The 26,685-nt window shown below is 39.5% G+C and overlaps 1 protein-coding gene across 1 annotated transcript in view; it reads right to left on the bottom strand.

The window, feature by feature from the left end:
- PLXNC1 (plexin C1) overlaps positions 1–26,685 on the bottom strand; it is a 69,503-nt gene that overhangs the window by 27,002 nt on the left and 15,816 nt on the right. The window contains exons 4-17 of the mRNA XM_057424593.1: positions 26,230–26,330; positions 20,721–20,835; positions 19,535–19,679; positions 16,101–16,170; positions 14,657–14,732; positions 14,477–14,530; positions 10,142–10,281; positions 8,894–9,073; positions 7,479–7,566; positions 6,360–6,566; positions 6,055–6,246; positions 2,518–2,617; positions 1,463–1,564; positions 978–1,081 (exon numbers count right to left, since the gene is read on the bottom strand). Coding sequence (XP_057280576.1) covers positions 978–1,081; positions 1,463–1,564; positions 2,518–2,617; positions 6,055–6,246; positions 6,360–6,566; positions 7,479–7,566; positions 8,894–9,073; positions 10,142–10,281; positions 14,477–14,530; positions 14,657–14,732; positions 16,101–16,170; positions 19,535–19,679; positions 20,721–20,835; positions 26,230–26,330 — 1,674 coding nt within the window. The remainder of the gene's footprint in view (positions 1–977; positions 1,082–1,462; positions 1,565–2,517; positions 2,618–6,054; positions 6,247–6,359; positions 6,567–7,478; positions 7,567–8,893; positions 9,074–10,141; positions 10,282–14,476; positions 14,531–14,656; positions 14,733–16,100; positions 16,171–19,534; positions 19,680–20,720; positions 20,836–26,229; positions 26,331–26,685) is intronic.

Below are 26,685 nucleotides of genomic sequence, written 5' to 3'. Positions count from 1 at the left end.
TTTAACTTTATCACAATGAGCTTTTAGTGGGATTACACATGGCGATAAAGGGAAGCAGTGTACAGACAAGACTGCAGGACTGAGCCACAGCAGTGATGAGTAACACATGAAGGCTAGTAGACAATTCACATAGAGATGACCTATACCCTACAACACCACAACACTAAGCAAGAGTTTCTACTCACTGGTGTCAGTTACACAGCAAAATACCACCAGGCTGAGATCACAGCTTCTGCCAATTAGCAAATGCTCAACATCATGAAGTAATTTTGAAAGCTGTGGATATGCACTTATCAGCACTGTAACGTGTCACATGTGCCAAAAAAAAAAGCAAGAAAAGTAAAACATTTAAGAGAATTGTGCCTTCAATCTTCTGACATAGAGGCACAAACTGCTCTGAAGAACAATGAAAATATCCACCTCTAAACTAGGCAGCACTTAAGTACTTATGTAATTTTTAAGCATTTGACCTGCACTCCTTTGAATCAAGGTCTCACCATTTCTGTCAGCAGCTTGGAGTAGAAAGTCAGCACAACCTTACAGCCACTTCTTCATCCCACAGGTCTAATCAGGAAGTGTCATGATGTTCGCTAGCATGTTAGCTAGCCTGTTACTTTAATTAGCTACAGCATGGAAAGTGAAAGCATGAGAACAGAAAAAGCAATGGATAAATTATAGCTTAGTTAGGGTGGCCTGAAAGGCAAGCAGCTTAGTGAGGCTGGGCAAAAAAGAAATGGATGCACACACAACCCTTGAAAATGCAACAGCGGTGCTTTATCTACAGCATTTAAGGCTCGGTTAAATATAGAGACACACAGTCTTAAAGTGTTCTTTGGTAATTTTTGATTTAAGAAAAGTTTCTTGTGAAAACGATGTATGATTACGGTGTAGTATTTACTTCAATTATTTGACCCTAACCTTCCTAGCTTTTTCATTATTAGCTAGGGCTGACAACTGAAAGACTTGTAAATATTTACCTCTGGAAAGAAAGTCCTAAGAGCAAAGTGCTTGTAGTCAAGGAATGGAACAGTTCCAAAGCTATCCACCACATCTAATTCATCCATCTGCAGTTCAGCAAATCCTGAAAAAGCACCCCCCACCACTGACAGTTAGTTTAGTTGACATGAAATCATCTTCACAGTTATAACTTGACCCCAGTAGATGTTCCTTAAAAAATAGTTTTCTGGGAAGAAGGGCTGTTTTTCTAGCTGAAGCTCTTATGAGTGGGAAAGTACCAGTCAATTTTTTCCCCACTTTTGCTGAAGGAAATATTACATGCAATCCTATTAGCTCAGTGCTATCTGCTACTGCAGTGCACACCAACATTAAAGACAAACTCTGATACATGATAAAAATATTCTATCAGCCATAATATTAAAATATTTGTATAATGTGAGCTTCTTGACAGTTTCAGTTGAGAAATTATGCTGTACTTAAGCTCTATAAAGCCCTTTAGACCTACCCTCACGTATTTCCTTCCGAATCTCATATTCCAGCAGTTCCAGTTGCTGACTCTGTTTACGAGTTAACTCTTTGGATTTGTATCTAGTAACTATGAATGCCGCTAAAAAGGAATCAAAAACAGATTCTGAGTACAGACATTGCAAAACAGACAAGCCCTATAAAAGATGAGCTCCAATATTATTTTAAGAAACAGAAAGATTAACATACACTTGCATTCTCCGGGAGGATCAGTTTCTACTGTTGTCTGTGAGCAAGTATGCATGAGCTCTGGTTATCTGGGTCTAAACCCTAATGTTTAATAAGAAACATTTCTTCTAACATCTTAGAATTGTCAATACAGCTTTGTTTGAAAATACAGTACACCCTGCTATGTGTACAACCTGCACCGTGAGACACAGACTCTTCCACTTCTACTACTAGCAACCTGAAGCAGAAATGGTTAACTTCTCTAAAGCTTATTTTGAGAGAATAAAGGCATGAGATACAGCTCCTGTAAAGGTAATGCACTTTTTAAAAAGACACCCCCCCTAAAAAAAACCACAAAACCAAACCTGAAATTAACAAACCCAAAAAACCAACCCCTTAAACTTGCTACAAAAATGGAATTTTATCAAATATATAGCCAGGTCAAAACATTCAGAAATAAGGAGTGACAGAAAGAGGAGGGGATAACTATTTACCTCCATCGATTTAGTAATGACCCACAAATTCACAAATGATCCAAATGAGACTGAGCAGAAACAGCACAAACACTGCCTGAGAATAAGCCATTTGTTAGGGAACATCTGTCTCGGGGACAGGAGGAGTGCCCAGCTCGGACAGCTGGAACAGCCCAAGTTGGGACACAAGGATGTCAGTCCTATGGCTTGCCTGTAGTCCGACAAGATGGAATTCACCACCAGACCAGAGTTAACTTTGTCCACTTTTATGTGGAACAGGGGAAAACCATCAGACTGTGACAGTCCCAAACGTGTGCATGTATGTATATGTCTTTATGTGCCATAATTATAGCCTTCAGCAAATAAGAACCTGAAAACACATTATTGTACTTACCTATAATGACACCCACTACAATAGGTAGCAAAATCAGAACATACAAATATATGTGCGATGACGTTGGCTTGACTTCATGCTCAAAATTTCCTAATTTGACCTGAAGAAAAATAATGGCTGTATTAATAGAGGACAGGTATTACATCAGTGCTTAAAATAACATTTTATGTATAAAAAGAATTAAATGTATTTGAGGCACATGAAGGCATGGCTCTCCAGAGTTCTGAGAAGACAGCAGCAATGTGGAAAAAATGTATGTGAACCAACACAAATTTAACTTTTACTGTACTGGATGCTTAAATAGGACAACAGATCAGTGACAAGGAGGACCTCCAGACCAAACTGTTTTAATGCAGCACCAAATTTTGCCATTGCTTCACTGCAAACTAGCGTGCTCAAATGAATGGCCTCCAGCTAGCCCAGGGGCTCATGCACTCCAGAATTGCTGGTAAACGTTCTGGCACTTTGAGGCAAGGAAAGCACGTGTTGATAGTACAAAACATTCCTTTGCACTCACAATGCTACTTTGCTGAGCAGAAAAGTAAGGTAAGAATCATGCAAATAATGAGGGAAATCAAATTTTTGATAGATGCCTGTTCCACAGCCCTCTTGCCTATTTCTTTGCAGAAGTTTCAACCTCCTTATGTAGGATGTAGGGCATTCCTGAAAGTCCACTTAAGAACAAACACAATGTACAATACAGCTACAACTTTCCCCAACAGCCACTGGGTTTGTCAAGGGCAGGACAGGCATTATTTCTTACAAATATACAAAAGGGCCGAGGTCTGCCAGATGCCAAACTGACTCACTCACCACTGATAACTATAGCAGAAGAAATTTCACAAAGGAGGATCTGAAAGAGGACTGTGAAAGCACATAAATAAAGGGTAGCTAAGACTATAAACAGACTAGATGTAAAAATACACTGTGGTACAGAAAAAGAATACCACCGAGTGCCAGGGATAGAAACGAGCCTGAGATAATTGAAAAGGAGAGTTGGGTTGAAATTATTTTGAGTTACAGCAGGGAAGGCAGAGATCTGGTGATTTCAATCACTGGTTTGTCACAGGAGGTGAGCAGCCAGGGCAGCTGGAAACTGCCAACTAGATAGCCCCCTTGCAGATACACAGACATGAGCAAGCAATGAAACCCCTCAGGGCTGGAAGGGGCACAGCCTTCGTACTTCTGGGGTTACAAAGAACAGAAGACAAAGCAGACCCATTTCCTCCATCAAATCTTTTTTCCTCATATATTTATATTTTTTCATGGTTCCTTTATATGAAGTACTTTTGGTCTGAACCTTCCTAGGATCCATTTGCCTTTTCTAAGGCTGAAATGCATTGGTAGCATCATAGTGTGATTAATACACCTGCCTTTCTTCACTTGTCATGTCCAACCAAAGCATTCCTAAAGCAGAAATTTCTGTTTATCATCTCTGCTTACTGCAAACTAAGACAAAGCATTCATTTTCTGCTCATATTTGAATTATCTTTAATCTTCATCATAACTTTCCCATTCAAGTGGTCCCATTTCTTTATTTTGCTTAAGAATCATGGACTAAATAAAGTACACCTGAATTCATCCAGTTCTGATTCCCAAATTAATTTCATTCTTCCTGCACGACATTATGAAACCTCCTCTGGACTGGTAATACCTCTGAACTTTGTCATCAGCAAATGTTATTAGCACATGCCTTATTTTTGTGCTTGAGTCACTAGTGATACTAAATAATATCTGTATGAAAAGCAACTTTGCCCAGAGTCAGCTCCCTGCACACAGCATTCAGGTTTTCTAATACCTGCGTCTTCATAATCACCATGTTAAGTAGTTTACTGAATGACTTCCAGGTACATGTGATCTACTGCTTTTTTGCTGTTGAGGAAATCACTCATCTTACAAAATAAAGATATCTAGCATAATCTGCTTTTATTAAAAAGAAGTTGACAATTACCCATTTTCCATTTACCTCCCGGTCTTTCATGAGTCCCTCATTCAAAATACATTAAAAAGCTTTACCCAGAAACAGAATTAAATCAGGAAGCCCCCATTTGCCTAGTTGTTTGTTTTTTTTTTTCTTTTAAATACTGGTTTATATTTGCAGCTCTCTGCTCATACACTGCCTCCTGACTGCAGTTTTATTTCATATCTTTCCTACTAAGCCTACAATATCATGTGCCAGTTTCTTCTCCGTCCTGTGATGGGAATGATTCTGTTACTGCTGTCTTAAGCCTCTTGATCTATATGAATCTTTCTTCTGTCACAAGAACAGTATTTTCTTCTTTGATACTGCCATTCAGACTGATCATCCTGTCTTTGACACCACACTCAATATCCTCTTTCTTCCTGAAAACTGTGGCAAGACATACATTTATTCTCAGGCAATACCTATCTTTTATACTTAGCTTATTCTTTCTACAGACTGGCCCTACTTCTTCCATGATGATTTATTCATAAGATTGAAAAAACACATGATGATTTATTGCTTTTACACTTTTCTTGATGTTGGAAAGAACCATTTTTAAGGTACCAGAAGTGAAATGTTATATTACTATTGCATTTGATTTGCCTTAGCAAAGTGGTGACCTTTCTATGGCAGTCACTCCTATGAAGCTTGCAGGATGAGCAAGGCAATGTTAATATTTAAATGCAACACCACTCTCAGAAAGGCTTTTCCATGCCATAACTGGCTCAGATGGCAGGATCCACAGATGGGGGATCAGTTAGCAGTGATATGAAATTGAGAATAGCTTCGTTAATCTTTACTATGAGACATATGCCTTGAAGTCAATAGAGTTATTTCAGTTTTATATCACCATATACTGCAATAAGAGTCTGGCATCATTTTTCTCCCTCATAAATGGTGATGACTGCATTTTAAAAAATTCATATCTTCATCTTATTCATGGAGCAAGTATCTTAAGCTGCCATTTAGCTCTGACATCCATGCTAATGTTCTTACATCTGGGCCTGGCTCTGTGCCGTGCTTTCAAAGCATTTTGTCCTTCCCACTGCACACTGAATTTCACCCCCTTCTTCGTCCACAAATGCTTTCTCTTTTGTCTCAGTGGTGATCCCTATGAACTGTTCAAGATCTTCATCTAATTCAGTACAAAAAAGTAAATGGGAGGGCACAATCCTCCTCATGGCCACACTGCAGCATCAGATTGCTTACAGAACTAAAATGAGGAGCTCTCCCAGAGCCAGTCATGCTGTGTTGGTCATGTCTGTGCTGCAGCCAGAGGTGTGACAATCTACTGCTCTCCTGGAGGTCAGCAGCAGTGAGTTCAATTTGGGTGGCACGGCTTACCTCTGACATCACAGCAGCAACCATACCGTAAATGAGTTCTAGCGACACCTAAGCTAGTCAGGCATGCTTAGACAAGCAGAAGATACTGTGCTACCAAGTTTCCAGAGAGCAGAAAATGCATCCAGTTTCTACCTCTATAAAGAACATTGAGAGCATTAATGCTACATTTTGCTACATTTGTATAAACATCCAAACACTCCTGAATTGCAACAAAAGGGAATTCTACTTACAAAAACTTTCACTGTGGAAAAGTCAATCTTGTCTGTTCCTTCCCTTTTGAATTTGCACAGTATGGTGCTACGATCTGGCTTTTTGGTAATATTCTGGACTCTGAACCATATCTTTTTGGTCTGTGCACCATTCATATATGACAGGTAAACTTCTACCTCAGTCTTAGAAATATTCAAGTTGTCATTTTCTTTCTAGAGGGGAAAAAATTGAAGATAATCAACAGTCATTAAATACAATAAGCAGTAAAATTATCCCAAACATCTATTTAAAATAAGGAATTGCAGTTCATTACTTTCAAACTTACATATATTTTCAATTCCAGATCAGGATCAAGCTCAGTGTGCAGCTGGTAGTTAATGAACACTGGGTCAGGGTGATAGTGTAATTTAACACATGGTATAAAGGTAGTTTCCACTTTTAACATCATATCAACAACTTTACCCTCTGTTGCATGGCTCAGGCTTGGGGTTAAGTAATGATATTCAGATTCATTTCCAGGACACCTAGAGACCTAGAAATGCAATAGCAAAGCTGTAACAGTCATTAAGTACCGAACAGTGGGTACAATTACAAACAGAGGCACTCAAAACCATTTTAATGTCTTCCTGACTTCACACAGATTATCTGCTAAACCTCTTCTCTCCGATCAGGGCTGCATGCAGAGCACCTGAGAAAATTTCTGCCTTGAGCCTGTGTCTACCTTTAAGCACATTTAACACACACTCTGCACGCTGCTTTAAGGCTGATGGCACACTGCTAAGGCAGATAGTTCCTGCAGTGAGACAGGAATAGTGACAGTGATTTCTCCCTCCTTCCCCTCAATGCAGGTGACAAAAGAAGAGCAGGACAAGCTCTTTGGCACCCTGGGCACTTGCTCTGGCCAGCTTAACTCCTGAGAGATGGGGGTTGCTATAGTCACCCCACTGTTCACTCCATGGGATGGTGCTGCTGTTTTCTGGTGTCTGTGCTGCAAGCCCAGGGGTCAACAGGGCTCGCACCTCCTCACAGCCTTGGGGAAAGGGTTTCATCCCAACAGCAGCTCCAGTCTGCGGCCTGCAGCTGAGGCAGTGGCACCATGTGGGTTCTCAACACAAAGCCAGAGGGAAGTAAGCCATACCCTCCCCTCCAACAGATCCATGTATGGAGGTTGGGGAGACTCAAAAACGACAGATTTAGAACAAATCTCTAAGGCATAGAAAAAAGGCTTAGGGAATTATGCAGAAGAGTAGCTTATGTATCCATGATCTTGTACTGAGAATGTGAGCAACTGTAATCCTACAAGTGGTCATATTTATTTCAGTAGGGTGACTGATACGTGCCTGCAAGAGTTTAAAAACTATTGAGATCCTCCTTAAACCTTAAGAACAAAACCTAATCCATCGAGAGGCCTGTATCTGGTATTATAAAGGAGATTAAGACTTACAGTGAGGTTTGATCTCTGGTCATCTGAAATAATCACACTGTCCACAACATTAAAATTTCTACCAATCGTAGTAATTTTACGACCACCACTGTAAAAAAAAACAAAGGGGGGGGGGGGGGAGGTTACTATTATCTGTTTTCCCACAGATAAGTCCTGCATTACAGCTTCAGCTGTGCATAAACTACTCTTGTACATTTTGCTTTGGTAGCAGCCAACACAATAAAGTCAAACTGCAGGACAAGATAATTAGAGCTATACAGAGTACTTTCATTCTTTCCTCATCATGTAATGGTAAATACTTTTGCTACCACAAAACCAAATGACATGTAATGAATACACATGCATACTCCTTTTCAGGGACTCTCCACCTTGTTTTCTATTCATGCAGCCAAAGAACTAGACTGTGATTTAATAATCTGTCTAGAAGAAAGAGAATTATGTTATTTCACTGCCCCGGAGCAGCCCTGCCTGTGCTTAATTCTTGCCTTCTTCAGGACGAACCGATGGTGCCAGGCACCTCACAGGAAACATTCTCAGCAGTGTTCAGACCATCTGTCTCAGCACACACAATGGTGCTTGTGTCTAAGGGCTCTGGCTCACAACCTCTGCTGAACACAGTTGGAGTGGTTTAAGGTATTATTAATTTCCAGCTGCCTGAGCTGACTCTCACCTGGAGATGAGGGCATGCATCCTAGCTGCTCAGCTGCTGCAGCTGCCAGCCCAATCCATTACCTCAAATCCACACTTAACCAGTGCTTGACACCAAGATAGCAGATTAAGAATGTGAAAGTGGTTAATAACTGTGCAGGCAGAGGGACAGGTGGAAAGCTGTGCCTGAGAATATCTTAAAACCACCCTGTAAGTCTTTCACTGTAAAGAGCCGTAAGTCTACCACAGGACACTGCAAAGGCTTGAAAGGGGGTCTTTCAAGCCCCAGGCCTACAGTAAATCTGCCTGTATCACTGCAGTGGTGATTATGTTCACTTAATTTCCAATTCACTGATACTTTATACTGTTTTGGAGATGAAAGGTCTATTGAGTATCAAGAAATGAAAGTTAACTTAAGTTTGAATTTATGTGTGCTACCAGTACATTGGATTTAGCTGTAGTATGAAGAGACTATTTTTGACTTCTACAAAGGAGACCTGGGGTGGGCAGGAAAGAGTTTACAGAATCCTGCAGAACACAGAATCCATCTTGCAGCTATTGTCACTCTATCTGTCTGTTAAATGTTAAATCAGTTCACCAGCATAAATTCATTCTCCACAACAGGCTACAGCAAGTCATCCAAGTTTATATCAACTGCAGTCTGGCCAAGGAAGGAGGCTCATATCGGCTCAGTGGGACTACCTTTCAATATAAACATAAAACTTACATTTAATATATGTACAAAAAGTATAGAAAGAGAAGCTTACCTGATCCAGGAGGTATTTGGTGTGATTGCAAGACATGATGGAGGTGAAACATAATGCAGGGTCATTGGTGGTGAACATTTTTTCCCATTAGCCTGTATACATATACTTTTGGCCTCTTTACGTGTTGGTGGTAGAGCAAACGTCATTTGTGTATCGTTTAGCACATTTCTAACTTTAATGCTGGAGGAGAAAGAAAACTGTTGAAACACAGATGCCACTATGCTACTCATTGGTGCTTCTACAGGAAGCCTATAACCTAAATCAAAGGGTAAGGAGAAAAGAGAAATCTCTCTTAGAGCTGCCAGATGGACGTGGAAAGACAGAACAGGAAGTTGAAAAGACAAAGCTGGGCACCTGTGGAATGTGTGACACCTGTGTGTCACAATAATCAGAGAAGACAATTCAGATATTGGTTTTCTGGCCCTGGGATGAGGCTATGTAATCCAGTGTGTGATTTTGTTGTTTACTGTATACTTCTCTGTGCTACCAATATGGTCCATGAGCTAGTGATGAATGAGAATCTTAAGCTTCCTTTTCTCTCATTTTTCTTCTTCTCTTTCCCTCTTTTCTCTCCTCTTTCCCTCCTCCTTCCTCCCTTTCACCCCTTTCTCTTTCTCTCTACTTCCTCCCTCTCCCTCCTTTTCTCCTTTTGTTTTCTGTGGTCCCCAGGAAATTCATAGTTGCAGTAAAAATTGAACAGTACCGTATGAATACTTTCTCAAGTGCTAGCTATGCAAAATGGGCTCAGTAATCACACACAGCCATTCCAGCTGCACCTGAAAATGACTGATTCAGACTAAGACAGCCTAATTATCTAGGGGGTTGCACTGTGCAATCATCAACAGAGAAAAGTACAAGCTGTTGCATGCGAGATCCCCTTCCCTGGCACTCTGTTTGTGCTTTCACAAGCAGAATCCTAGAATATAGTCAGAATATTTTGAAGCAGAGGAGAGTTAAACAAAAGCTGAGGCTTCCCTGTGACCTAACAGATGCTGTAAGGCACAGAGGGACATAGGTACAGAGCTGTCCCACTACTGCTGAGAGAACCAGCCACTTCCCCATCCCTCTCAAACACCAAATTAATTTCCATCCTTCAGGAATTTAAAGTGGAAGTATAACTAAAGGAGTGCAAAGCATGCCCTTGAGGAGAGGCCCCTGACAAACTGTTCACACAACATTATTGCTAAGGCAAAATGGGCTTAATTTTCACCATGCAAATTAAATAGTATTTTTCAAAGTTTAACTCACATGTCTGGTTTACAGCCGGTGATTCCAGTCAGTATCAGTTTTATGCCTGATGCATGTGTAAAGTTTTCTCCTTTGACTGTTATTTCACTTTTGCCTAATGTAGAAATCCACAAAGGCTCAATGGAATGAATGCTGATATGCTATCAAAAAACAAAGCAAAATAAAATCGAATTATAAAAAGGCTAAGCAGTTAAACAACAGCTGCGAAAACAACCACCACTCAGGCATGTAGGGTTTTTTAGCACTGAGATACATTTTTCTTATTAATTTCAATCTCGTTAGGCTTGATCCTGGGAAGTACTGTCAATTACAGATTCTTTACAAGCCAACTATTTTTACCTACATATTTTATATTTCAATTTATCTCATAGCCAAGTTGTGCGAAGGAATCACAATCCAACATGCTGGAAGGTAAGTATCATAAAACCCCAGCTTGAAATGATTCATTTTGTGTGACCCTTGAAGAACTAAGAAGCAACACAAAGACAAAACCCACAGAGCCATCACCATGACAGATCAGAGAAACAAATGAAGGCATCTCTTGTGGCCTGAAAAGGGGAAGCAGGGTCAACTCCTAGAATGAAAAGTCAAGAAAGAGCCCCAGAATTAGTTTTACTAGAAAGTCTTTTGAAAGTCATACATAGAACTAAAGGCACAACACAACTGCGGGGATTTTCTAGTATCCCGTTTTGATGCTAAGAAATTTACAAATCTATATTCCAGGATTTAAGAATAATCCTAGTTTGCTCTCATGCTGTCACAGTCTTGCAGAAATGTGGCTGATTTTTAAACTGTGTTTTTCTTTGTGCATCTTTATATTTACTTATTGTAACTTACTAACATTACCAAGCTAGAAGAGGGATTCTTTTTCCCCCAGTATATTTACTTGATATGTTTGACAGCATCTCATGTTTAATCAGTTTTGCTGCTTCCCCAGTTTTATGGTCACACAGACGGTTTCTTTTCTGTGTGATTTTCAGATAACAAACTGAAAACATTCATAAAACAGAAAAATATGCATGTGAAACCACAAACTGTTTGGGACCTTCTCAGGCAAATGATTACTAGCTTGCTTTTAGACTGCCTATAATACTAGCTTAAAGTGAGATTTTAGAGTATTGTGATTATCCTGATTTCTGCTGTACACCTGTGGATACATCCGTCCACTGGGCAGTTCAGCCCTCCTCACTGTGAGATGCGTGCTGGTGCAAAGCCTCTAGGAAATCCTTCCCACAGAGATTGTCTTCCCATTGATTTTTCACGTACTCAACACAGCACCATGACTTCGGGCTGGTGGCCTGAGGGGACCACAGGAGTCACATCACCATGTTGCAAACACAACCTTGCCCATTTCAGAAAGGTCCCTGAGATGAGCTGTCCTCACATGCTACCACTGCCCACAGAATGCCACAGCACTCTGCAGCAAATCTGAGACTTGTCACAACTGATTGAAAGCTGCAACTTGTGCCTTAGGAAAGGGCAAGAGAGTGCAAAGGCTGGGGCTAGAGGGCCTGCAAGAAGGCCTCCAAGGTGACCTCGGGTATGGATAATGAAGAAGGGCAAAAGAAACTCCTGAGGGAAAAAATTCACTCCCACCCTGACTTGAGGATCACTTTAACCCTTAGTATGCAAGCAGGACAACTGAAGCAGAAATCCAAGCCAGTGAAATACCAGTGCTTTTCTCTAGCTGCATCCCATCTCTATGCTTAGGCCCTACCTTAGCACACCAAGGACAGTCAATATCCTCAAACAGAAATCCAGAACCCAAATACTACAGAAAGGAGTAAAACACTGTTTTGGGTCCTGCTGGCCTCCCTGTCAGATACCCCTTCCTGCCAGCTTAGCACGCCTTGTTTCTTTTCTTATACCAAGAAGAAATCCTGTGAAGAATGGTTCACTCTGGAAGTTTCAGTCCCTCCCTGAAATCATGCCTTCCCTGCAGCTACACAACAGACTCCCTCGCCATGTCCTGCCTTGGACTCATGGCATCAGCACAGTCATTCACAGCGCTGAAGGCAAGCTGGCCTCAGCTACTTGGGAGCCTGCTTCCTGCCTTGACCGCCATGGTCCATGACACTTTCCTCAGGAGCAAAAGAAAACTGTGAATTTCCTCATTGAATGTGGGAGGGACCAAGTGTCCTCACTGGGGTCTGCAGTGCTTGTTTTCCTAGTGCTCATGTCCCCAGTGGTCAAGGGCCTTGACCTTCCAGTTGCTGTGTGGCACGGGGAGAGATGCCCGGCAGAGGGAGGGAAGGGAGGATATTTAAAAAATCACTAGTTGTGAGGCATGGAAGCAGTGTAAACTCAGAGAGAGATACAGAAAGACTGCACCAGGTCCTCAGGTGATGTTAATCAGCACAGCCCTGTCAACTTCAATAAAGCTCCATATTTCTGAGCTGCAGCCACCCTGCCACATCCTCTGGACGGCCTAACTCTTCCTCGGGGCTGTGTAAACAGTGCCAGCCACATCCTCAGAGGTGTGATTAGCATGACTGCAGGTACCATTGAGATACCTGGCAGCATCTGAGGCTAAGCAGGCTCTGTCACCCTAGGCAGCTCATCCCTGCTCCAGCATAGCCCTCCTGTGGTGCCAGCACAGGGCCTCAAGGCCGTGTGAAGAATTCAATCAGGAACTAGCCCAGATGAAAAATAACCAGCCAAAAGACAATGCTTATTTCCAGACAAATCAAATTTCCCCAGCCAACCATACTTGTGCAACCACTCTGCTGCTCTGGCGCAGGGAGCGGGAAGGTGCATGCATGGAATCCAGCAGCTGGACTCAGGAGGAGGCTGGGGCTGCCACTGAAAAAACTGTATTAATCTAAATGATCAGCTGCGGTTGTGGGAAAAAAACAAACCCCCTTTCTCAGCTCTCCAGTATGCTCTCCTTAAAGCACCAGCAGTGAAAGGAGAGCAGGATTTCAAATGCAATTTCAAGCCCTCTGAATGGATCAATCACTTCTAAACAAACGTCTGCATTTGGACTGCCTCTAGTGCTTTCACTGCTTTGTCCATCACTGTCTTTCCAAGATAAGGCATGTGGAAGAAAGCCATCTCCCAGGCAATTCCAACTATTTACCAATGTCAAATTAATGCACTTGGAAGCAGAGCAAAGAAGAATTTCCTCTGTTCTTTCACCAGCCATAATGCTTTATATGCAGACCAAATCTAGAATATTAATGCTCAGAAGCACAAGTACTATAATCCCACTCATCTCTGTGAAAAACAAAATGAATTTTGTGATTTTGTGTAAGAAACCTCAACTGAACATCTGAATTTAAGAGGCTGAATTTTACCTGTCTTCCTAGGTAAAAGTTTGGGTAGTTCTAACAAAACATTTAGGGATAAGAACACACTTGCTATTTATACCAACTGTGCTATCACTCATGGAAAAGCAGAAACCAAAGAGTGTAGGCAGTAAACCTCTATGTACTTACTCATCAGTCAAATTTCTCTTCACTGCTCATTTCTTCCCTAACACCTGCATGTCATAAGCAACCACTTATGACAAGACCACTTAGTTTTATGAGAAAATAAAACCATTTTGGCACCACAGAGAATGAAGGGATAACCTTGTGGTTAAAGGGCTGCTCTACGAGGCAAATCACGTAAGACTGTAGGCTCACATACAGTCTGTGTGATTTCAACAAAAACTCAACAACCAGATTCAAAAGGTACTCTGGCACCAGTGACACTCCTTCATTTTCAGTGATCCACCTTGAGCAGGATAGACGGAGAGTAGCTCCACTTCCAGTTTTGTCTACAGCCTGAAAGCAACAAAATTTTTTCTGAAATGTGAACCAGGCATTTACTAACATCCAGGGATTTCAGTTCCTGGGTGCATCCTCTAGCCACTTAGAAACTGGGTGGCACATTCCCCCCCTCCATTTCTTCTGCTCCCCTGGCAGCTATGTTTCAGGAGAAGCTGTGATCTGACTACACAAAATGAAGAAGTTTGGGACTCTGAAACCTAACTTAGCAGAGTTCTCTATGACAGCAGAACTCAAACATGCATTTAAGTCTAGGTAAGAGATTAAGTTCAAGATGTTCTCCTCTATTTTTGGTTGTTTTTTTTTTTGGTGGTGGTGTTGGTCAGCTTACACATCCCGGCACTCACGTACGCTGGCTCCTGTGGAGTGCCTAAATACAGCATACAAGGACTTACAAAGCACTATAGAAAAAACAGTATCAAGCTCTGCATCACCTTTCTATGTAACCAACTGACTGGCTCCTCATCCAGATTTCTGCTCCTACTGCAGAGTCTCCTCATTTTAAATACATTTTTTCCCCAACCCACAGAAACACAATAATGCCAATCTTAAGATGCTAACTAACCTCTGTTTTCTGTGGAGTGGCGATCCCCTTGGAAGCAGCTGCATTACAGCTATCCTGAAAAAAAAAACAACCAGCATTTCTCCATGTCAGGACAAAGAAGAGAGTAATTGCTGCTCAGATGTGAGAAACACAAGGAAAAAGGCATCACAGGGGATCCCAGTTCTCCCCAAGAAACTTCACCTGGCAGGTGGTGGCAGGAGAGACACGCGTCCATTTACAGCTGTCACATTCACCCTTGTGTATACATTGTAAGCAGCTGGGAACACAGAAAACAGAGGTTTTGTAAGACACAGGAACTCAATCTAGATTCAGCCGTGAATGTAAAATTTCAAGTGACAGAAAACAGCACAAACTGCTGAGAACAACCTGGCAAATATGTAATGAAATGTGTAAACCACATAACCTGCATTTACGCTCCAAGTCTATTGTTCTGTTGTGCTTATTCTGAGGACAAATCTAGGGTTTGAAATACAGTCTATGCTGAGATGCTGAGTCATAAATTTCCAAAAAGCACGAAGCAGCTGGAACACTTTGGATTTCATTCTGTTGTGGTTTTCTCCAGTACAAAAGTGGCCAGATAATACTTTTTAACTAGAAAGGGGCAGAAAACCATTACTGACTCACAGCTTGCCTGAACTTCTGTTCCGTGTGTGTAGTGCTAGCAAGTACTGCTAGTTTGCTATTGCCTTCCCCTACCAAAAAATATGCCTGTCAGAGACTAATTTGTCCACATATTGCTTTGCAATGCATCTATCAGCATGGAGGAGAGCCAAGAGCAGCACAAGCCCTCTCCACACATGCTGAGAAATGCTCTGATTTAGAGAAAGACAGCTCCTTCCCTGCATTGCTTCAGGGACCAGGAAGTGATGTACCACTTCCCAAAAAAGCAGGAGTTCGATTTCATCCCAAGGGCCTGTGAATTAGCCTCTGCATATAGCAGAAGAGGGTTCTGAACAGGAACACTGTAGTTACCTACAGCATGTGTTAACCAGATCTAAGTTTTAACAACCAGATATCATAAAGGGTTAGGCCATGTACTGGGTAGAAATGCTTTCTATTGCAAGCTCTCAACAAAGTGTGTGGCTCTGAAAAATAACGTGCACAGAACAATAGTTATTCATTATTCCTACAAGCAGTTAGATGCAATTTTCTGTTTTAATTGTATTTATGTTACCTGTGGACCATATTTAAATTGTACCTGGCTCTATTAAAAAACAGCTCCATAAATAACTTTTACAGAATCTTGACTCCTCCAATCTAGGTCTTATTCTGAGTACCAGAGGCCCACCTTTTTCACAAGGACAAAAAAACTTTTAATGTCATTGTGACATCTTTCATTATCTCTTCAGGCACTTGTCATAAGTTCAGTCATTGTATCGACTTCCCTACAGCCAGCTGCCAGGGTCCCCTTAAATAAAAGTCATCAGAAGAAGTAGCTTTCTGAGGACAATAAAAAAGGAGGAGAAGCAAGAAATGGGCCAAGAAAAGGGATTTGATAATCTTCAGTGAAATGCATTTCCTTAATAAATACAAAAAAAAAAAAAGAACTATCATACTTCAGGCCCCCATCCTCCCTCCCCTTTTCCAACCCCTCAGTGAACTTCAATAGGAACCAGGCTCTTACTTTTTCAACTGAAATGTTTGTGTGATATTCCAAGAGCTTGAGGACAGCGATGCTTCGATAACAAGACAATCTGGAAAAATGTCACAGTTAGACATATGCTGGATATTACAAGAAATAACTGTAAAAAATAACTGAGTTGAAAGCTCAAGTGCCTTCTTCACCTGTTCTCTACGTGCTATGCACCTTCTCTCATACATTCACTCACTCTTTTGATTTCTGATAAAATAACTAAATTTTATCCTCCCATAGCACCCCCTTCAGCTGAGTTATTCCAAGACTTCATACACTCTCACTAATTAAGCTTGACGCTACCACTGCATGACATACAAAAACAACGTTATTGTAAGGATACAGATAAGGAAATGCTACCACGAAGCCAGGATATAAGATCATCTCCCAAAGAGCACACAGTGGTATACTGTGGCACAGCTAGACCCCAAATTCTAGCCCTCTAACACAACAGACTGTTTCAATGTGAGAGACCCCAACATACTGCACTTCTCTTTCAGTCTGAGACTTGGTTTCAAAGTCTTCTTTTGTAATCTATGCCATAGCAATTTTCATCCTATTTAAATCTTTTATGATAGCATGAGTCAATTTGCCATTATTTCAGCTAGCAATTACTATACCGACAATTCACTGGCAGCTGTGGAATGAAAGAGTATCCTCTCCTATGAGCAGAATACCACATCGAAAAGTAGAGTTAGATATGTACCACTTAAACCATGTTCCCTTTCATCTGTGTGCCTGCAGATGTGTACGTCTGTGAAATGAATGACTGTCTGAGATCAAATGAAACCCATGTGTGCAGACTTTTCTGGCTTCTCTATGCTAGGAAGTAGATAGCTTTTTTAATCTGTGAAAGTTACACAGATTTAAAGTATACCTACCTTGCAAAGGTAGAGAAAGCTTTGTCTTCATGACAGGCTGGCTTGTTCAGATGAAAGCCAGCTTTGGCTACATATACACTGTTAAATAAAAAGTATCTCCTTGCTCTACATGTCATCATGGCACTCAGGTGCTCACTGCAGAGGTCACCTGCTCGATGTGTTAGAAACAGCCATTGGGACTGTTTGTATGCCTAAACACCTTTATGGATATCAAAGAGTCTGATTTTTAAAGGTGCTTAATGCGTGAAGATGTGGATGAGCACACATAGACATAATAAAATCCTTCACCAAGCATCTAATTGCCTAAATCACTTGCCTACATCATTATACAAGAAGGGTCTCAAGCCATGAGCTACTGAAAAATAGTATGATTCTAGGAGTAGTAAGTAAAAGTTAGGAATTGATCTACTTCTGGCAGAGCTTGCTTTCTCTTTTACATTTGTACAAATCCTTTTAAGTTTGTACAAATATTTTAAAAACAATGCTGTCAAAAATGGCTTCCCGATTTTGCCTGAGCTGCAATTAATGGAACCTATTATTTTCTCTAGGGCCTGGGCTGACCTTTCAAATGCACCAGACTGCATTGTGTAGAAGGTATTTCAAAGTGGTTGTTTATTTTTTCCAGAAATGATATCTGAAGGAGTTTTGAAAGGGCACCTTCTTGTGAAACTGAGGTCACTTTACATAAGGTACCATAAAGAGTTAACACAATTTCCACACTTGCATTATCCACTAATATATCTCAGCTCATAAGAGCGCACGAGTGGCAATAATAGTGGGAGGCACAAGCTAAACCCACAGCCTTCTGGTTAAGACCGTCAAAGGGCTCATCTTTGGCACAATGCACAGGCAAAGCAAGCTGGCTTCTGTAACACTATACTCCTAAAACCTGCTAATGGAGGAAGACAAAGCCTTAATCTGGGAAGACAGAGAACCAAAGCAATGTACTACATAATTCTAAGAAAACAGGTCTTCATGGGCTGAGTCAATAAAGGACATTTTTTTTTTCTTCTCTAATGCATTTGTCCCTCTTAAAAATCTACTAGCAGTGTTTACTAAAGACAGCTTAATAGACCAGGATACTTACGGATCATATCACCCTGTCACCTGCTAGTGACAATCTTTTCTTGATTCACAAATTAATATTGGACAGGAACTTGACACAACCCTTGCATGATGCCAGAGAGGCTTTTCCCATACAAAGGCCATAGGTTGAGCTCCTGAGATCCCAATATTCCCAGTATTCCAAGGAACCTCCTTCAGGGGCAAGGGTCCCTGAGAAACAAAGCTCTTTGCAGCACTAAGCTCTTCAGAACAATAGGTCATTTTAAGCCTGCCATTACTCCTACTACACAAAGGTATTATAAGAGAATCAGATCCATGCAGAGTATTACATGTCTTTTTGGGTGTATTATCTAGGAAAAGATAAAGGCAGGCATTTATCTGAATTCTCTGATTCCTCTTCAAGTCACTTAAGAGCACACGGTATCCTTGGGCTTGCTATCTCTGTCCCTCAGTTTAGATTAAAACTCTCTTTTCTATTCCAATATAAACAAATAAAAAAATTAACAAGGTCAACCTGTATTATAAAAGCACTGTGCTTCTATATAGACCCTTGAAGCAATGCAAGGGGGATGTTTTACTCCTATTAGTCAAGTAAGATTATACTGTAAGGCTTATCATCTGATCTGTAAAACCAAAGCCTAGAGAACAACTCAAATGTTTAGGCATTCAGTAATTTATCACCTCATTCTAAAACTTGTAGTTGCCCATAAGATGCACAAAACAGACCACATGCAGCATGTGTCCAAGAAAAATGGCTCAGATCTCTACTTTCTGAGAATTACTGGTGAACAAAGCAGTACAAGACATATTGCAAGTTGATTCAACTAGTAGGTCAGAACAATGAATGAAATTAGCCAAAAAGATGTACTAGTCAAACTGCCCCTCAATTTCTCTGCTAATCCTCTACATGAGACAATCACTTTCTCATAGTGTCTAAGTTAGGTTGAAACAGTTAATTGAATGCTAAGATTATTTATTGTACAGGCATTCATACTCAGACTTTCCTCTTACATATGCTAGTACGGTTTCTTGCAAAACCAAATTCTGTTGGAAGATGAGAGAAGGGTTTTAAGACGGGTTAATCTGTCAAGGCAGAGCACTGGACCGTGCTGCTTACACAGCTCCAGCCTGCTTGATTGACATTGCAGCTATTTAAAGTTTCCTTGGACACTGATTAATGGCCCCATGTAAATATACTCTTAATGCACTCACTGCACTGCTATAGGCTGAACTGAAGAAGCTGCTTCTAACCATAGGTTAACACGTTTTATTACTCCTAGGAAGAACTGCATATTATCAAATCTTTATCAAGAATAGTGTGAGTTTACTCAAATCACTTGACAAAACATTATTTTTTTTCAGTGACATTTAATAAAAAGCATTACCTACTCTCACGATTAGGCCTGTATTTATGTTCAGTTCTTCTCAGTAATAAAGGACAGTGAATAAGCATTAAATACACATACTAGTAAAACATACCATTATCAGTTATCACCAGAGTGGTCAGATTGCAGAAACAGGATGAGTTTTTCAGTACGACATTTTCATAAAATATTTCAGCAGGTGTTATAATCTTTATCATACAGGAAGTAAGGATTTTGCTTATACTTGCAGACATAGCAACCTATAAAACAATAAAAAAAAGAATACAACATTTCTTGTAATGTTTGCTAAGTTCTCACCTTGTCTTTACAGCAAAATACAAATCAGGAAGTGCACAAAATGAAAATGCTTGTGGTGGAAGCAGACAGTTCACTAGGTAGCTTCTCAAAGGAGAGGGCCTCTCCCAGCTGAAGAAGCAATACCCAAAGAGTCCTGAAAGGAACAGCATTGCTTACTTCCAGAAATCAAATGGATCTGTAAGGTATGCTAGGGGAGCAATCTGGAACAATTTGGGATTTTAAACCAAGAATTTTGCTGTAACAGCTTTATATAACAGCATTACAACAGCATTATATATAACAGCATTATATACTGCTATAGTCCTTTAGAAATATTTGAGCCAGAATATACAAATCCTCACAGAGAGACAACGTTTGCATCCATAACCAAACTGCACTTAATTATGAAAAAGAATTTGACTTGTAATGAATTATCCTTTGTTTCTGGCTGAGAGCGCTTTACAAATATGATCACATTAGTGCATTCAATCAGGAAACCAGAAACAATAGCATGCAGATTAAGTGGCTAGTCACAATACTTGATAATCAAATACTCAAGGCTGTGTGCGCTGTGAACAGATACTGAGTAAATACTAATACTGAGCACTTAAAGACGCATTTGTGTTAGCATATGTGTCCCAGTGAATGCTTTGTAACTTGTTACGAAGCTCAAAACTTACATAATGCATTTGATATATTGTCACTGGAAATATTAAAATAGCTGACAAGTGATATAATGAAAATGTTGCCTTTGTCAGCAGGGTGAATTTTTGACTTAACATTATGAAGTATAGCTTCAGGATAGGTTTTATACAAGAGGAAGAAGACATCTATCTGATGGACACATTCAACTTATTGGGATTTCCAATACATTAGCCAATTGTCCAGACAAGAGAGACTAATACATGGAACATGGTGACAAAAGAAGGGAAGCTGCAATACATGACAAAATGACATATTTTAAGTCACAATAAACAAACATGCATAAAACTGGGTGTACATACCTGATTTCTGGCAGGGAAACTCAGGTGGATTTTCAGATCTTTATCATGTGCATGTGAAATGTTATACCAACCCTTTATGCTGTTTGAATGTGTACAATTTTCTTTCAATGTGCACCTAAAAGTATACATAAAATTATATGTAATTTTCCTCTTTCTATGTATTGTATGTATATATGTATATATACATATATGTATATGTATACATGTATATATTCAGATATACATATATATGTATATTATACATATTATATGTATTATATATAATTTTCATCCTTATCATGCCTTTGACTTCAAATACCGTAACTTATTTAACAATATAGATTTTTTAACACAAACACTATTGATTTTTTTACACAAACACTATTGATTTTTTACAGGAATATGGTTGTAAGTACAAAAAGCTTCAGGAAAACAATCAGTAAAATCTGCTTATCAAAATAAATTACAATGCATTGATATATGCTTTAGGGTCCTCATTAAGTCAATGGGAATCAAACAAATATTAGATGCCTGGCCAGCAACTGTGGGCTTCATAGCCTGGGATGGAATTCATAAACCCCAACTTGACTGCTCCATTGTACAGCTCTAGATCTGATCCACCCCAGTTCCCTCTATAGTCAGTGGGAAGAAATATGCTCTTTCAGGGTGCAATTCACATCTCCTGTTTTAGACATTCATTCAAAATGAAATGAATCATACTATAGAAGCTGCTTTTTCTCTCCAATGAGTATGAGAGGAGATGGGGGTGAAGCTCAGATGTAGAGCTACGCTATGAATGTGCATAGTTGATGAGATGCATCCCCCTTCCTAATCCACTCTGTCGCCCCCTGAACTGAATGGTAATCTCTCCCTTTTATGTCAGTGCACTTGGTTACAAAACACCGAATTTGAAATGGCAGTTCAAAATAGATTTCTCTGTCTTCAAGAATAAAATCCATTTCAGAAGTAGGATGGCACAAAGTAAATAATAATGTTATAGATGCCAAATTGTAGGAAACAGAAACTACACAACAGAAAATTAAGGAAGAATGAGGAAACACTGCGATACACAAGTAATATAAAGACGACATATATTAATAACATGATAAGCAAAAGAGAACACAGGCATACAAATTCTGAAATCACTGAGTTTGAAAGGTGAATCCTTAAAATACTGTCTGCTGTGTTCACTAACTGTGTACAGGTAATGAAGAATCCATAGATTAACTCCAAGTAGCTTCATATAGCTAGCAACTAAAGACAAGTGCTAATTGCATGTATCTTACTATTTTAAATACTAAGCTTGAATAATTATAAATGTAACATTTAATATTGTTTTAATACTACTACTTTTCTACCAAATGCAGAAGAACGTATAGCTTCTGTCATGTGATCAGTAACATGCACCTTAATGAACTATTCCTTCATTCAAAAACAGAAATGAGAACACACTTGCAAAGCATGGGCCTTTTTTATGAGGAGCTCGCTGTATAAAGGAATTTCACAAACAATGAGTTTTCTCTCCAGAAGGAACAATACAAGAATGACTTCCAAGAAAAATATCTACCTCTTTCCAAAATGTCTGAAACAACCCCACAAACTATAGAAACCATAAAGCCATCTTCTCCGTAGACCACGATGTTGGCAACTGGAATGCAGTTAAGCACAAGGTCACTTCCTTTGTGGTCTTACTCAGGAAACTGAGTTCCTGCTGCACAAGAACCTGGCAGGGCTTTGCATCTGAACACATTCAGATCATAACTATACTGTAAGAAACTGAGACTATGCCTTGCATATTTCGAACTGTCTCAAGTAGGATGAATTTCAGTCTCTTATCTCTCTTCACGTTACTGAGATCACAAAGGTCCATCAACACTACAGTTTAAGAACCACAGAAGATGGGATCTGTAGTCAACAGCTGTGCAGAAACCAGATGCTTGGATATGTACAGATAGGTAACTCTCACTGGCAATGACACATAGGAAAGAGACATCCTACAGTTTCTGACAGGCTGAAAATGGTGATATTGAGGATGCAAGGCAACACACTTAAAATCTTTGGAACTAAACAAGTGTATGCATTTCAATGACACCAATACTAAAATATTAAAAAAGAAAACTATGCATGAAGCTATATATGTAAAACTGTCCTAGGACAAAGTTATTTGCTGCCTTAGACTGCCTGAGGGAAATGAACTTGTTTCCCTCAGTCTACAATGAATAATCTAAGAGTATATGGCAAAAAAAGTACTGCCACCCAGGATGCAGGGTCATGCTTGTCTTCATACCAGGAAAAATGTGCCTTTTGTTGCTCTAAAAGCTGACCTTTAACAATCAAACAATGTGCTCTGGAGAACAACCATTTCATAGGAAGCAGTCACAAAGGGAGTAGTAGAGTATCTGATGCCCCTCAGTATAAATTCTTGCAATAACTTTGCACAGGCCAAGAATAATATGAATTCCACTCACCAAAAGATGAGATTATTTTATTATTTCCCTATTTTTAGACAACTGACACTGTTTGCAAGCACACTGGAATGAATATAACAGATAAATATTATTTGAGAACCACATGGTTCTGAAAATTAACATACAGACTCAGACAACTGCTATGTCTGGCTTTCCTGAAAAGCTGGACTGGACCAGAACCTACAGAAGTATGAAGGTATGAAATCCTATGATCAGATTTCAGACATACATAGATATGCATACAGTGAAAAGCAGAGTCAAGATGCTTTTTAATCTTTTACAGAAAGCTAGTTCTTTATACAGCTAAGGATTCCTCTTCACAATTGGGATCGAGTTCCTTTTATTTTGATAACACAATACCTATGCATACCGGTTCATTCATATTTACTTAAGTCTCTGCTTCGCTAATTTGCCCTGTCTGCCTTGCTAAAGCATACTGATTTCCTCATGGAGCGAGAATACAGCTTCAGGAAAAGATTTGGCTTCCTTTTTCAGGGTGCCAGCCCCTGAATGAAGTCCACAGATGCCATGCACACTGACTAAATTCAAAAGTGGGTCTGGTCATAGCAGATAAATGAGGCATATCATGTTATTTCCATATGGAAAATAAATGTAAAGCATTAGTGCTTTGTATTGGAATAACCTCAGCATACTTTAGGTAAATCTGATTCATCTAGAGAAAATCTATAAACATTGAGAGGAATCTATGCTATGAAATGCTATGAATAATTGTTTTGAATGATTGTAAGTGAAAAAAAGAATTTATATATTTGTCCCTATGGAAGAAAGAGTAGAAATAGGAACAGTAGAAACATTTTGTTTCATATTGTTTTCACTTGCAGTAAGATGTGTAGATTTTTTTTCATCAAAATACTGGATTTGTATTGACACAGTCTTTAAAATCAAGCACTTCTGGGAAGTTGTATTTAAAAAATGGAGTGCATATTTAATATAAAATTTATTTCCCATTAAAGTTCAAAACATATCATTGATCTCAAAATTATTGCGGAATATATTGTTTTAGTGGACATGGATGGATGTATTGAATTAAAACATAGTCTAAAACCATGTTTTATTTTTCTAAAGCTTCACTCAGTGCTCTCTCTTCACAAAACCAAATATTTAATGATGCCAAGTACTTCAGAGTGAAAAATTACGTGGGTGTTGAACAAGATTCATATTATTTTTTTTTTTTCAAAAGAATAAATTGTTTCTGTTTCAACCAGATGGAAACTTTTGGTGATTCCCCTCATAACAGGGGATTTACTGACTAATAACTGTTATTCACAACTCTTTATGAGGTAACTAAAAAAGTTAGCACTGTAACATATACAGTTTCTAACAACGTAGCAAAAAAAGAGTTTGAAGAAAAGACATTACAGTATACTCTCTTCTAGTAACTAATTTTGCAAACACAAAAAAAATAAGCAAAACCACATTAACACCAAAACAAACCAAAATCATAGAATCATAGAATGGTTTGGGTTGGAAGGGACTTTAAAAAACATATAGTTCCAAGCCCCCTGCCATGGGCAGGGACACCTTCCACTAGACCAGGTTGCTCAAAGCCCCATTCAACCTGGCCCTGAACACTTCCAAAATGGGTCATATTAACTTTCTAAAAGAAGGCTACTAGTGGATTTCCTCAAAAATCAATCTTACAACCACTTTTGTTTAATGTTTTAATCACTGATAAGCTGACATTAAAGAAAGTTTACACTGTCGACATCTGCTGATGATACAAAATTGGGAACATTACCATGCAGAGGAAGATGAAAATCACAGAAAAACTTGAATAACCTTGAAATGGGATGACATATCAAAGTATAAAGTACAAGAACATGCACCTAGAGCAATAAAAATCTCACAACCCGTATGTGTTATAGAGTGGAAACTCATCAGATGGAAAGAAAACAAAGAAAGAGAATGACCTGGGGCATTATTTGATGATGGGTGACTGTGGCCCATCAATGTGATGCTGTCATGAAAAAGACGTTTGCAATCCAAGGACACACTAAGTAAGGTGCCTTCTGGACAGACTGATTAAACACCTTTGAGCAGGGTACAGCTGATATTTCTTCTGGAATACTACGATAATTAGTTCTGGCCATCTTTATCTTAAAAGGTTGCATAAACTCCACAGAAGGGCTACTGAAGCGGAGTTAAGAAAAGAGAATCTTATGTGAAAAGATACTAGCGACGTTAGCTGCTCCAGCACATCAGAAGAGAATTGAAAAAAAGAGACTGCTTCTGCAATAACACTGAGGAGGTGTGAGGGAGGGGGGATCACATATTTAAGCCCAGGCGATGTGAGCACCAGAACAAATGAGTATAACCTGTCCATGAACTTACACATAATGAAAAAGAGCAGAGAGATTTTAACCAGCAGGAAAATGAGACTCGCAGCCACACAACCAGGTCAGGAAGGACAAAAAGCATATCTAAATTTAGGATTAGTTTATGAATAAGTTGACATAATGTGGTTGCTTGCAACTGCAAGACGAGGCTTGATGACCCAGGAATTTCTTCAGTCCAGGCCAAAGACATGCAACAGCTTTCAAACCTGCTTCAAAGAAAGTGGCAAAACTAATGACTCAAATGTGGGGATGAAACACTTAGAAAGAAATTCTCCTCTGGCCTAAACCAAAGACGGTGATTCCAAAGCAAGGAACTATGAATACTTAAGATAACTGAGCACTCTTTCCCCATTCACCCATGCAAGTTGCTCCCAGCTATGATACTTCAAGCATGAGTACAGGATTTTATCTATCAACCTGGAAAGCAAAACCAGCTGTTCTATAAACAAAGTAATTTCTTCTTCTTAGCCCAACATATATTCCATGATTAGGTCTCAAAAATCTGAGGGTTAACATGGTCTTTAAAAGGTGCAGAGCTCCCTTTCACATGACAATAAATTGTCTTACATTTATGGCTGTAACTGATTCCATAAAAATTCACTAGATATATAATTCTGATGCTGAATAGCCCCAAGGCAGCCAAAATGTACACTGACTGATAGTTTATTCCTCTTACATGAAAGTCTAAAATACAAAAAATAATACCTTTGAGTCAAAGAACACCACCCACAGTACGGATCCTTTACAGATAAGCATTCTTGCTCGGAAATGTATCTACTGCAATTTGCAACTGGTATTCTTCTCACCTAAAACCAAAGAACGCAATAACACACTGAATTAAAATAGCCTCCATAAAGCAGGAAATTGAGGGTTACCATTAAAAATCTGACAGCAACCAAGCACAATCCCGCTGGGGAAGTTTCCCTATGGACTCCCCTCTGTCAGAAGACCTTTGGATAGAAATATGCAGCCTATTTTACACACGCTGTATTTTGCCATCAGATGATGAAACACTTCTGATAATGACAATTTGGTTCTATTACTCAAAGGCCAGCATGGACAGATTAATGCAAGAAAGACTGATTAGCATAGTGAATTATAGATAACAATAGAAAAGAGGTATATTTTACAAATGATGCTTTGCTTAGCAGAACACCATTT

The sequence above is a fragment of the Pezoporus wallicus genome, unplaced genomic scaffold (assembly GCF_028554395.1).
Source record: "Pezoporus wallicus isolate ANWC-B61680 ecotype Strahan unplaced genomic scaffold, APGP_CSIRO_Pwel_v1 scaffold_3294, whole genome shotgun sequence".
Classification (NCBI taxonomy): Eukaryota; Metazoa; Chordata; class Aves; order Psittaciformes; family Psittacidae; genus Pezoporus; species Pezoporus wallicus.
The sequence above is the reverse complement of the archived record's forward strand: the minus strand, read 5'-3'. Positions and strand labels throughout refer to the sequence as shown.